We start from the raw sequence: 14,501 nt of genomic DNA, 5'->3' as shown, positions 1-14,501 counted from the left end.
AAATTAGACAGTGATGAGGTGTCCAGGTGGTACCTCAGGTAGCCAGTGTAGTAGTAGTGGGTATAGAGAGTGAGGGTGGGGTTATATCTATTTAAATATTAAAAAAAAAACACTAATTAGTTTAACATCTTGATTTTTATTTTTGGTCCTTTGTAATTCATTAATTGAAATCAATACTAACCTTGGTGGTTGAACAGTAAGTTTTCACACACTTTATATATATAAGCATATAAAAACTGCATGTGTTTAGGTGCACGCATGAGAAAATACGTTATGTATGTATTTGTGTGAATGTGTAATACTATGCATGTATGTGCGGGAAAGTCTGTACATTTATTTTGTATAAAAGCATTGTATTGTCTAACTAAGAAAGAGTGACTTTATAATAATTGTAAAGTAAAAAAAAAAAAGCTGACTTTTTTTTTTGTTAGTGTGTGTGTTTCTGAGAATGCAAGTAAGTGCCATAGTGTTTGTTAGAGAGTATATGACTGCAAAAGCAAGAAAATGCAAAATGTGTGTGAGAAAGGATTATGGTTAGTTCAGTCTTCAGATCCAGTAACTGTTCACTCTGTAAAAAGCAGAAAATTCAAACAAAACTTACTTTTGATTGCATTAAAAATCAAAAAAATATTTTGGTTAAATCTCAGTTCGACACATAGCTATAATGGTTGACTATAGAGATTCATGGCTAAGAGTACATCACTCTCTCTATGGTTACTGGGCTTTATATTAACGCATATTGAATGTCTTCGGCCATTAAAATTCCTTCCAATGATGGCACAGGTGACACTGTAATTTAAATGTTATTTCATATACATTTGCTTACACCAATTTCCTGTGTGTGTGTGTATATATATATATATATATATATATATATATGCATATATGCACGGCCTCCGTGCCGGTGGCACGTAAAAAGCACCATCTGATCGTGGCCGATGCCAGCCTCGTCTGGCACGTAAAAAGCACCCACTACACTCACGGAGTGGTTGGCGTTAGGAAGGGCATCCAGCTGTAGAAACACTGCCAGATCAGACTGAGCCTGGTGCAGCCTTCTGGCTTCCCAGACTCCAGTTGAACTATCCAACCTATGCTAGCATGGAAAGCGGATGTTAAATGATGATGATGATGACTGCTGTTCTGACTGATTATCAAACCCTAGAAACAGCTGTAAAGGACTGCCTAGATAGCCCTCTCTCTTATGATATAAGACAGATAGATATCCGAGGAGTATGTGCTCTATGAAAAACTACTGTGGACTTCTATTTCCTTGTATGCTAAATTATATTTATACCTACGTCTGTATAACTAATTTGTAACTGCTTTGATGACATTAGCAACCACCTGATGTTTTATTTTATTTTATTTTATTTGGGGACATGGCTATAAAGTCAACTACATAGACCTATAGCTGTAACATCAATTAGATATGCATGTTACTATAATCTCAACAGATGCATAGATGTGTCTGCTCCTCTGCTACACAGATACACGGCTTTGTTGAGAAATATTCAAACACTTATCTCTATAAAAAGGAAATAGTGATGAGAATTTCAATTCAAGCTTTTATGCCCAAAATATTTGAATGGAGAGAAATTGAAAATTAGTGAAACGTATTTCCATATGCATTGATTGCTTGAGGTTGGTGGCTTAGTTTATTTCTAATGTTTTTGTTTCATATTTTGACATAAAAGGAGGATAATGCAACCTTTTATACATCGTCTGACAATGAAATGTTTGAAACAGTCTGATAATGTTGTTCCAGATATGCTATGTCTTATAATGTTTCTCACTCATGAAGTATTTGATAATGTAGTTCTATGTATACTGTTTTATAATTTATACTTGCCGGTGGCATGTAAAAAGCACCATCCGAACGTGGCCGATGCCAGCGCTACCTTGATTGGCTTCTGTGCCGGTGGCACGTAAAAAGCACCAACCGATCGTGACCGCTGCCAGACTCCCCTGGCACGTAAAAAGCACTCATGGAGTGGTTGGCATTAGGAAGGGCATCCAGCTGTAGAAACACTGCCAGATCAGACTGGAGCCTGGTGCAGCTTCCTGGATTCCCAGACCCCGGTCGAACCGTCCAACCCGTGCTAGCATGGAAAACGGACGTTAAACGATGATGATACATTATTTTTGTTAATGTAGTCTAATAAAACAGTCCCAGCTAGGCTGTGAGTGATAATGTAATCCCCGCTACCCTAGAGGTAATAATGTGGTCCCAGATATACTATGTTTGATAATGTTCTCCCCCATGTATGCTATGTCTAATAATGTATATTATAATTGTATATTATAATGCATTGTAATGTTTAGGAAAAACATTTGTGTTTGAACCTCTCCTTAAAAAGATATTGTTTTTTTCCTCCTTACTACTCAATCCGGATTCAGTATTGGTAGGAAATGTAAAAGAAAGAATAAATAAGGGAGATGGTTAAGAGAGAATAATGAAGAGTAAGGAATGGGGGTCACAAGGCAAATAATGTTAGAAAGATAAACAGAAGCTTCCTTACACTAGCTTTCATTTTTTACTTGTTTCAATTAGACAGTGGCTATGTTGGGGTACTACTTCTTTGAAGAAGCAGTGGTGAGGGACAAAGACAGAAAGAAAGATACACACATATACATGTATACGTACATGATGGGCTTCCTTCAGTTTGTCTGCCAAATCCACTTACAAGGTTCTGGTTGGCCTGTAGGCAATAGTAGAGGACACTTGCCCAAGGTGCCATACAGTGGGACTGAACCTGGAACCATGTGGTTGGAAAGCAAACTTATTACCACACTGCGAAGATTTTTAATTAAACTTTCCAGGTTTGTATATCTTTCCACAAGTGACCAGATTTCTGCTGAAATGCACTCCCTTTGTTTCAGTTATCATCATCATCGTTTAACATCCGTTTTCCATGCTAGCAATATGTTAATTTTTTTTAATAATTAAGAATTTAATAAAATAGCCGTCATTGTGAAGCTGGTGTTTGGAGCATAAATTTGCATAAAAGTTTGATGGAAGGTTTTAATTTAGATCACTTTGAAAAAAAGGAAACTTGTATTTGTCATCATATTTAATGTCCCTTTTTCCATCCTGACATGGGTCGGATGATTTTAGCAGAAACAGACAAGCCAGAGGGCTTCTTTGTCAGTTTCTCTGTCTGCTTTGGCTTAGCTTCTACAGCTGGATGTCCTTCCTAGCATCAATCACTTCGCAGAGTGTACTCAGAGCTTTTTACATGGCAACCAACATTGGCAAAGTCACCAAGTACCCACAAGACAAGACCCTTCAACCGAACGGGGTTTAGACTGGAGAAAGAAATACAGAGAGAGAAGTAGGTGTCTTGCTGAAGAAGTGCATACATAGCTTGCCTGGGAAGTGAGAGAAAGAAAAAGAGTTAAGCAGTCCAGGCATAATGTGAATATGCGACAAAACTGGAAGTGCTCCGAGTGAAAATAATGTGACAGATGAATTGAGCATTTAGAATTTAAACCAGCCATGACTAGCCAAAATATTCTACCTGTTTTATGTTCAATAACCGTACTATATCATTTTAAAAAATTAACAGTTACCTTATCAAAATTACAAAGCTACAAGATAATGCATGATTAATTCAAAACAAAGATAATGCATGATTAATTCAAAACAATTTTGAATAAATAAGCATTATCTTTGACAATAATGTCAATACTAGAGGATTAACCCTTTCGTTACTGTATTTATTTTGAGATGCTCTGTATTTCTTCCAATTACTTTAAATATAACAAAGAATTTAGAAAAATAACTTAGTTATCATTAAGCTAGTTTTGGGAACAGAAATTGCGACTAAGGTTTGGTGGAAGAGTTTAATTCAAAACTTATGAAAATAAGACATTTGTACTCAGAGCCAGAGCTGGTTTCAGTTAACAAAAGGGTTAAGAGATATGGAATAAGTTGGATACAAAGGATATCAGTTCAGTGTAGAAGCAAAAGTAGTCTTACAGGTTAGTATCAAAAGGGTTAAACTGGTGCTTTACTGACCTTGAATGTTTTTTTTCTTTTCTTTTAGTTATTTCCAGTTAAATTCAACATGGTTTTCAAGTAATCCCCTGATAAGTCACCCTGTTGAAACAAGCAAGAAAACACGGATAATAAATATGTATTGACCATCAGAACACAGATTTAAACACATAAACACAATTCGTCACATACATATACTTACCCCTTCACACATACATCCATCCATCCATCCACAACATCATCATCATTCAATGTCTGTTTTTCATGATGGTATGGGTGAGATGGTTTCACAGAGCAGCATCAGGCTCCATTCTCTTGCTTTGGCATGGTTTCAATGATTGGACGCCCTTCTGAATGTCAACCAATATATTATTTTATCTTTTTTTTTTTTTACATATTTCAGTCATGCTGGAGCACTGGTCAAGAGTTTTAATTGAACAAATTGAGCCCAGAACTTTCTTTTTTAAAGCCTAGTACTTATTCTATTAGTCTCTTTTGCTGAACCACTAAGTTACGGGGACATAAAAACACCAACACTTGTTGTCAAGCAGTGATAGGAGAGACAGACACGAAGATACAGTATATATATATATATATACACACACATATGATGGGCTTCTTTCAGTTTCTGTCAACCAAATCCACTTTGGTTAGCCTGAGGCTATAGCAGAGGGCACCTGCCCAAGGTGCCATGCAGTGGGTCTGAACTCAAAACCATGTGGTTGGGAAGCAAGCTTCTTACTGTAAATTTCTTGATTTATCTTTCATGCCACTGCATGTGTGTGTGTGTGTGTGTGTGTGTGTGTGTGTGTGTATGTATGTATATATATATATATATATATATATATATATATCATTTAATGTCTGTTGTCCATGCTGGTAGGGGTTGGATGGTTTAGCCAGGGTTGATAAGCTGAGGGGCTGCACCAGACTCCAGTCTGATTTGGCATGGTTTCTATGGCTGGAGAAGAAAAAAAGCCATGACAAACATATACGGACACACACACACACATGCATACCTATACAAACAAACACATACTAACACAAACTTACACACAGACATTCTCATGCATTTTTACTTCCTTTGCAAGTGAGAGAGTCAAGTATTTATTTCTCCCTGCTTTGCCCTTTCATTACTCTCTCACCTCACACCACCCTTCTTATATTTCTTTCTCTCTCTCTCTCTCTCTCTCTCTCTCTCTCTCTCTCTCTCTCTCTCTCTCTCACACACACACACACACACACACACACACAGAGAAAATGAAGCCAGTCAATACCTACTTTAAGGAAACTTTCCAAAGTCTCTTTGTATGCTTTCTGAAACTCCTGCTTTATTTGTACCATATCAACCTCTGAACGAGATACGATAATCCGAATTACAGTTTTGTCATCAGTACCAAGTCCTTTCATAGCTTTGTACAGGGCACTGGCAAAAAACATGGCCTTGTTTCGAATGCATTGAACTAAAAAGAAAATATAAAAGAGATCAATACAACAGAAATGACAACAACAAAAAAACTAATCACTTTTTTATTCAGTCCCAGGACAGTTCTAATAAAGAACATCAGATTAAAGGAGCATCCACCCATGAAAATCCTATTTTTTTTTATTATCTATGTCTTCCCTTTTTTTTTTTTTTGTAAACAGTAAGGTTTGATTTAAAGAAGATTTAACTGCCATTTCTAGCAGATTGAGTGACCATATATTCTCGATCCTGGTCTAAATCATTGAGTTTAAATGTTGCCCCTACTGTCCCAAAATAAAGCATACATTAGAAAATGTAGTCCTAGATATACTGTTACACCTAAACACCAACCTACCACACAACTACACCCCAAGAAACCATATATATATGTCATACCACCACACACACACACAGCTCCCCCTATACTCCTCTATATACATAGATACTTCCCTATACCTGCACAATCCACCCTACCACCTCAAGTCTTTCTAATCCACCCCCATAGAACTGCATTCTTGTCTAGACTCTAATGTTTTGTTTTTCTATCTAACTGCCTTTTCTCATTCTTTCTATTTTTCCTACCACCTTTCTCATTTTTTTTTTTTTCTGATGAAGGACTAGCATCCAAAACGTCACAACCCACTTCCTTTTAAGCATTTAACTAATACAACATTTGTTAAAACTTCGCCCTGCTGTGTTGTCTTCTTTTTGTGTCCATTGCTTTGATGTACTAAACTCGGAAAAACAGGATGACCAGGAGTATAATGTCTTTGACCATCATGACTGGGCTGGGCCTAAAACAGTGAGTGCCTACAGTCAAACCCTGCCCATGCTACAAGTACAGTTGTAAGGCTAACAAGTTTACTTTACAATCACATGGTTCTGAGTTCAATTCCATTGCACGTCTTACCGGTGTGGCTATGTAGTAAGAGGTTTGCTTGCCACCCACATGGTTCTGGGTTCTGTACCACTGTGTGGCACCTTGGGCAAGTGTTTTCTATTATAGCCTTGTACCTTAACTTCTGGCTAAACCAACATTTTGGGTGTGGAATATAGCAGAGTAGAAACTGTGCAGTAACCAGTTGAGAAAATTATTATAATTATTATATATTATAATCATATTATTATATGGACGAGGACAGCTGTGTAAAGAAGTGCTGATCTCTAACTGTGGAAGAGGTAGAACCGAGAAAACACGAGTTGAGATGGTGAAGCATGATCTTTGAAAGCTGGGCCTCACGGAAGCAATGACTAGTGATTGAGACCTTTGGTGATATGTGGTAAGTAGCTTGCTTACGAACCACATGGTTCCAGGTCCAGTCCCACTGCGTGGCACCTTGGGCAAGTGTCTTCTACTTATAGCCTCTGGCTGACCAAAGCCTTGTGAGTGGATTTGTTAGACGGAAACTGAAAGAAGCCTGTCGTATATGTATGTGTGTGTATATGTTTGTCCCCCCCCAATATAACTTGACAACTGATGCTGGTGTGTTTACGTCCCCTTAACTTAGTGGTTTGGCAAAAGAGACCGATAGAATAAGTACTAGGCTTACAAAGGATAAGTCCTGGGGTCGATTTCCTTAACTAAAGGCAATGCTCCAGCATGGCCACAGTCACATAACTGAAACAAGTAAAAGAGTAAAGAGAGTTTGGCTGATGCTGGTGTTATGTAACTGGCAATCATGCCAGTGGAATGTAAAAAGCAACTTTGGAGCATTGGGCCTTACGGAGGCAATGCTGGTGTTGTGTAACTAGTGCCCATGCCGGTGGCACGTAAACCACCCTTTTGGAGCATTGGGTCTCAAGGAGGTAATGTGGCTGATGCTGGTGCAATGTAACCAGCACCTGATCGGGGTTGCATAACGAGCACCTGTGCTGGTGGTACGTAAAGAGCCCCCTCCTTCCAGTATTGGGATTCATACAGGCAACGACAAACGACCAAGACCTTTGGCAATATGCTGTGCTTGAAAAGAAGACCCATTAAGCCAAGTGAAATTGTAGTCATGCAACTGGGACCTGTACCAGCAACACGTAAAAGTAGCCATTACATTCTTGGAGTGGTTGGCATTAGGAAGGGCATCCAGCTAAACCCATGAACATGGTACCCCAACCTGGGCACTGTTGAAATAGGCAATCTACGAAATTAAACAAGAAAATGCAGACTGAATGTCTTACCTATGGCCAGCATACTGTTTTTGAGGTCTCCTGACATTTCTGATTTGATGACATCTTCTATATCCTTCTGTGATAATAAAATATATTCTTGGAAAATGGCTCGCAACTGAGAATAGCTCCTTGAACAAAGAATGGCATTAAAGCAAGATTCATCAGTTCCCCATTTCTTCTCTCCAGCCTTGTAAAGTTCTTCAGCATCTTGCTTAGCCTTGTTTCGATCAAAAGACTTCTTTTCAGCTCGGTTTCCTTGTACAAGACTGATTAACAGGTTCCTGAAGTGTCCTGATGTATCGCCTGCTATGTCATCTTCCAGACTGTTCTTGAACACTTAGAAGAAAAGGATCAAAGATATTGGTTTTAGGTTTAGTATATGCACGTATCAAGGAAATGATATATACACACATACTAAACCTAAATAGATAGCTATATAATAACTGGATATTTTATTTGCCTTATAATATGATAAATTTCTATGGAATGAAAAAGACAATTATAAAAAAATTAAATTAAGCCATTTGTTTTATAAACTACTTTGATTTCTTTTCGCTGTTGGTTTGTCCTGGTATAGATTGAAATGAAGAAAAATTTTAAATAATTAAATTAAGTCACTTACTTGTTTTATAAACTTCTTTGATTTCTTTCAGCTGTTGGTTTGTTCTGGTACAGATTATTTCAATCAAAGTTTTCTCATTTGTACCCAAACCCTGGATAGAAAAATTTTACCTGAGATATGTATGTTAAAAGAAAAGTCTCACAAGTGCATTTGGTCAAAGGAATCCATTGTGTATACATGTATATATCTATATCTGAATGTGGCCGATGCCAGTGCCGCCTTGACTGGCTTCCGTGCCAGTGGCATGTAAAAAGCACCAACTAATTGTGGTTGTTGCCAGCCTCGCCTGGCACCTGTGCTGGTGGCACATAAAAAGCATTGAGTGGTTGGCATTAGGAGGGGCATCCAGCTGTAGAAACACTGCCAGATCAGACTGGAGCCTGGTGCAGCCTTCTGGCTTCCCAGACCCCGGTTGAACTGTCCAACCCATGCTAGCATGGAAAACGGACGTTAAACAATGATGATATCTATGTTCGTGTGTTTGTATTTGTCCCCCTCATCACCGTAGACAGCTGGTGTCGGTGTTTTTAAGTCCTTGTAACTTAGCAGTTCAGCAAAAGAGACTGATAGAAATAAGTACTAGGCTTAAAAAATTAAGTCCTGGGGTCAATTTCTTTGACTAAAACCCCACAAGGTGATGCTCCAGCATGGCCGCAATCAAATGACAAGTAAGAAGAATAAAAGAGTAGTTATATATTAAATGTTCTGATCTCATCATCATCATTTAACGTCCGCTTTCCATGCTAGGATGGGTTGGACGGTTCAACTGGGGTCTGGGAATCCAGGAGGCTGCACCAGGCCCAGTCTGATCTGGCAGTATTTCTACAGCTGGATGCCCTTCCTAACATCAACCACTCTGTGAGTGTAGTGGGTGCTTTTTACGTGCCACCGGCACAGGTGCCAGGCGAGGCTGGCAACGGCCACGACCGGTTGGTGCTTTTTACATGCCACTGGTACGGAGGCCAGTCGAGGCGGCGCTGGCAACCGCCACGTTTGGATGGTTCTTTTACATGCCACCAGCACTGGTATCACAACTTTATTTATATTCTTACTGTCTGTATTTAGAGGGAGGGGCTGGCCACATGACTTTTGACAGGACTCTGAGACCAAATTGCATTAAGTGGTTTAAGTTCTGGTCTAAAGGAGGCAAGACAGAGGCAGCTCTCATAAGTTAATGATTTCAATGGCTCTTTGATACAGGCACAAAAAACAATTTCAAAACAAGGTACAGTTGAGAAGTTTTGTTTCTTTAGTACACACAAGCTTATCAAAATGCAAGAATTATTTACATTATTTACATTCAACAGATATTTGTCCTAATCTTGTTTGTTGTTAACACAACGTTTCGGCTGATATATTCTCCAGCCTTCATCAAGTGTCTTGGGGAAATTTCGAACATGGGTTCTCATTATCATCATCATCATTATTGTTATTATTATTCAGGTCACTGCCTGGAATCAAACTCGGAATCTTGGGGTTGGTAACCTGCGCTCTTAACTACTACACCATAAATAATGCACATAATTCCTCATCTCTTAAATATAGAACTGTAAAATGCAAGAACTTTAGAGAATAATTATTACCAATGCTGACCACCATTAATTCCTTTGGGTTTTGACTTTTCTGTCTTTTGGACCCTATTAAATCTAAAGTTATGTAAGATAGGAATTGGGGACATGCTGTGCTTGAAAAGACCTGGCAAGCTAAGTGAGATCTTAGCTATGGCCAATGCCAGTGTTGCATAACCAGACCATTTAAGAGTTCTCTTCAATTATCGGACAATGTGCTGTGCTTTTGAAGATCTATTGAGTCAAGTAAAATCGCTGTCATGGCTGATGCCAGTGGCACCTGTGCCGGTGGCATGTAAAAAGCACCATTCAAGTGTGGTCGATGCCAGTGCCACCTGACTGGCACATGTGTCGGTGGCATGTAAAAAGCATCATTTGAGTGTGGTTAATGCCAGTGCTACCTGATTGGCACCCGTCCCAGTGGCACATAAAAAGCATCATTCAAGCAAGATCGATGCCAGTGCCATCTGACTGGCCCCATGCCAGTGGTATGTAAAAAGCACCCAGTATACTCTCAGAGTGGCTAACATTAGGAAGGGCATCTAGCAGTAGGAACCTTCCCAGATCAGACTGGAGCCTGGTGCAGCCTCCTGTCTTGCCATCCTCAATCAAACCATCCAACCCATGCCAACATGGAAAGCAGACATTAAACAACAATGATAATGATGAAACTATATTCTTTTCTCATCCAACTTACCTTCATGGCTTTATTTAGATTGGTGGCATCAAATTCAACTGGTGTCATACAAAGACCAAGAATTGTATCACAGAAACAACCACTAAGTTCACTTTTCAATTCTTTTATTAAATCCTGTGAATAAAATGGTTTCAGAAATTATAATCTTTTGGCTTCTGTCTGCATGGTTTATTTCTGGTGTTGAATGTGAAGGCAGCTGTTATTGTTTAACCAAATTACACCTGAATGAGCAGAGCTGCAACAACAACTCCCCTGCTCTTCTATATTGTCCTTGGCTGAACAGCCACTTCAGGCGCCAGAACCCTTCACATCCATCAAGATGAAGTGGCTCAATTACAAGCTACAAATCTCCGACTTGGATACGAGATAAGCAGAGGAGACAGTCTGGATTAAAATTAGAATATAGCAGAGAGTGTCAGGGACAAAATTAGCATACAGGAGGCCCAATATTATATAGGATCCAAGATGATTCTTTGAAACATTTTCTTGGACAAAAAATGCATCATATGTGCCATCAAATACGAAATTTAGCTTTCCCCCCTTTAAATCCAGAGTTCAAATCATCTAAGAACTGCTTTTGATTTTTATATCGCCAATTTCAGTAGAATATGCAAATCCATTTCAATATCTGATTGCAAAGAACAAAAAACAAAAAAAAAACAGGATGGTCACGGCTGGTATGCATTTGATCATAGATTTGGTTGATACAACAGCTGTGGGAATCCTGGGGCTTCAAAACAAAAGTGTGCTAACTCACCTTTCCAAACATGGTCTTAAAGGTTAGCTTTATTTTCTGTCTTTGGTCGCATGATCGATGGGTTATTACATCAATGATGGCATCTTCATCAGTACCTATAAAAATAAAAACAAATATATTTTTCTTTCATAATTTAATGTTGTTACGCTGTCACTCAGGGTCCAAGGCCTTCTGATTCCACCACAGGCCCTAACTCGCGACGACGATGCTCAGCAAACCAGAAATCCACCACGGAAAGTGGGGAAGGCGGCGAACGCAGCCAGGAACCAACACAATGACAACAAAAGAAAGAGACACAGCAGAAGTTGCGTAATTTATCAATTTTTTTTCAAAACAAAATCAAAGCATTCCAAAACAAAGGTTGACAAATCATGTACAGAGTTCGAAGAACAATCATTTGAATTTCGAAAAACCAAATCAAATGCATTTAAACATAATACAGAGTTAAAAAAAAACAAATCATTTAACATTTGACACAATACTGTTCGGTCTTTTTTTTTTCAAGACAAATCGTTTTGTTTACATTTAACACAAAGTTCAAAATCAGCAGTCTCTTAGAGCTCTACTCTCCTCCCCTTTTTTTTTAACACAACAGTTCACAAAGTTCCGTCTGCTTTTTAAAACAAAAACATTTCCAGGTTCTTTTTCTTTTTCTTCCTTTTCTTTTCTTTTGAAAACAGCCCACAACATGTTTTTTTTTCTTTTTTTCTTTCTCTTTCAATCATTTAAACATCGAAATTCAAAACACAAATAAAACATTACCGCATATTCCTCGCCTGCAACACCCCCTGACATCACAAAACTTCCACTATAACAGTCCGGCTTCTTTATGTCTCTCTCTGCCCCTTCACTGTCATCTTCCTTACTACCTCTCTCTCTCACACTCACTGTGTCTCTCTCTAGACCACGCCTGTCATCTTTGTTGCTGCCTCTCGCCGACTCCACCATCTCGAACTCACTCCCTTGTCCACTCCGCTCACACAACCCTCTCACGGTTTCTCGTTGACTGCTCCTTGCCAACTGACTAACTAACTTAATGCTAGCCGTATTTATAACGGGTAGCATTTTTTTTTTTTTTAACTTTCCGTGACTATGTGGGGATTATAGATCAATGCTGCCTAGGACCATTAATAATCGTGGTCTTTGACAGGACAATGGTATTTCCTTTGTCCTAAACAACTGGAGCGCCGGTTCAATTCCAACAAATGGAACAAGGGGCATAATGTTTTCTGTTCGTTTACTTTTTCTTGCCTCCATAACAATATTTTAAGTCAAAAAACAATATTTAGTTATTAAGCCTCTGAATTCAAATCCTGCTGAAATCCTCTTTGTCGTACATCTTCAGTGGTGGTGGTGAGGGTATATCTTCTACATTTTGACTTTTATTTATTTCAGTCTTTACACTGCTACCATGCTGGGGCACCACCTTGAGAGGTTTAATGAAGCCAAACTGCTAAGTTATGAGGACACAAATAAACCAACAAGTATCACAGTTGATATACTGTATTTTTACTTAATTTTGGGGGAGTTAAAATTTGGAAAAAAGGTTTTGCACAGGATTATAATACTATCCATGTATACTGTATTTTTACTTAATTTTGGGGGGGGTTAAAATTTGGAAAAAAGGTTTTGCACGGGATTATAATACTATCCATGTATGAGAAACTCCCAAATTTTTTTAACCTAAATTTTGACAAAAAAAGGGTTCCTTATACACATCAAAATACAGTAATTCTAAGAAATCACTATTTTAAAGAACTAAGGTTAAGCAAAGGAACTAAATGATAGAAAACAGAATTCTTGTTTTTATATCCACATCATCTCTGATGAAATGTATGAGATGAGATGTTATTGAGGCAATATTCTATGGTCAGAATCCCTTCCTGTTACGAATCCTTGCTTGGTTTCCCTCAGCCTATTTGAACACTCTCCTGTACATTGACACAATTGTATGTGTGCACCTTGTCAAAAACTGACCTCCATCTAATAAAAAAAAATCCTGCCCTATTTCGAGTAAAAGAACCCAATACTTGTCATTATGGAAACAGATTCATTTAAGTTATAAAGTTCATTAAGTGCTTACCAAAGCCCTTCATAGCTTTCTGTAGCATTTTTGCATCACTTTCAGGGTCAAATGGATTATAAGGAAACACTGTAGGATCTTCCTGGAATATAAGAGTATTTTAGAGGTTAAATAAAACAAATATGGTTATTTTGCATTTTAAATCGTGAAAATATTAAGTATTTTAGAGGCTAAATAAAACAAATATTGTTACTTTGCATTTTAATTGAGAAAATATTAAGTATTTTAGAGGCTAAATAAAACAAATATTGTTATTTTGCATTTTAATTGAGAAAATATTAAGTATTTTAGAGGCTAAATAAAACAAATATTGTTATTTTGCATTTTAAATCGTGAAAATATTAAGTATTTTTGAGGCTAAATAAAACAAATATTATTTTGCATTTTAATTGAGAAAATATTAAGTATTTTAGAGGTTAAATAAAACGAGTATTGTTATTTTGCATTTTAATTGAGAAAATATTAATTATTTTAGAGGCTAAATAAAACAAATATTATTTTGCATTTTAAATTGAGAAAATATTAAGTATTTTAGAGGTTAAATAAAATGAATATTGTTATTTTGCATTTTAATTGAGAAAATATTAAGTATTTTAGAGGTTAAATAAAACGAATATTGTTATTTTGCATTTTAATTGAGAAAATATTAAGTATTTTAGAGGTTAAATAAAACGAATATTGTTATTTTGCATTTTAATTGAGAAAATATTAAGTATTTTAGAGGTTAAATAAAACAAATATTGTTATTTTGTATTTTAATTGAGAAAATATTAAGTATTTTAGAGGTTAAATAAAATGAATATTGTTATTTTGCATTTTAAATCATGAAAATATTAAGTATTTTAGAGGTTAAATAAAACAAATATTATTTTAATTGAAGGAATTTACCCCAGTATTTATTTTTTAAATTTGTCTTTTTTTCTTCTTTTTTTTTTGTAAAATCTGGTATCAGTCTGTTTTGCTGAACTGCCAAGTTACAGGGATGTAAACACACAAACACCGGTTGTCAAGTGATAGTGGGGGACAAACACACAAACAATATATATATATATATATATATATACAAGACAGGCTTCTTTCAGTTTCTGTCTACCAAATCCACTCACAAGGCTTTCGTTGGTCTGAGGCTATAGTAGAAGACACTTGCCC

General features: G+C 37.2%; 1 protein-coding gene across 4 annotated transcripts in view; it reads right to left on the bottom strand.

The window, feature by feature from the left end:
- Positions 1 to 421: 421 nt before the first annotated feature.
- LOC115209830 (annexin A6) overlaps positions 422 to 14,501 on the bottom strand; it is a 65,108-nt gene continuing 51,028 nt past the window's right edge. For all 4 annotated transcript variants that reach the window (XM_036501064.1, XM_036501063.1, XM_036501062.1 and 1 more), the window contains 8 exons: positions 13,353 to 13,434; positions 11,270 to 11,364; positions 10,513 to 10,626; positions 8,248 to 8,338; positions 7,635 to 7,961; positions 5,279 to 5,460; positions 4,019 to 4,099; positions 422 to 568 (listed from right to left, as the gene is read on the bottom strand). In XM_036501064.1, the coding sequence (XP_036356957.1) occupies positions 4,043 to 4,099; positions 5,279 to 5,460; positions 7,635 to 7,961; positions 8,248 to 8,338; positions 10,513 to 10,626; positions 11,270 to 11,364; positions 13,353 to 13,434 (948 nt within the window). In that variant the 3' untranslated portion in view covers positions 422 to 568; positions 4,019 to 4,042. The remainder of the gene's footprint in view (positions 569 to 4,018; positions 4,100 to 5,278; positions 5,461 to 7,634; positions 7,962 to 8,247; positions 8,339 to 10,512; positions 10,627 to 11,269; positions 11,365 to 13,352; positions 13,435 to 14,501) is intronic.

Source organism: Octopus sinensis, linkage group LG3, assembly GCF_006345805.1.
Source record: "Octopus sinensis linkage group LG3, ASM634580v1, whole genome shotgun sequence".
NCBI lineage: Eukaryota > Metazoa > Mollusca > Cephalopoda > Octopoda > Octopodidae > Octopus > Octopus sinensis.
Note: the sequence above shows the minus strand (reverse complement) of the source record. Positions and strands in the feature narration are given on the sequence as shown.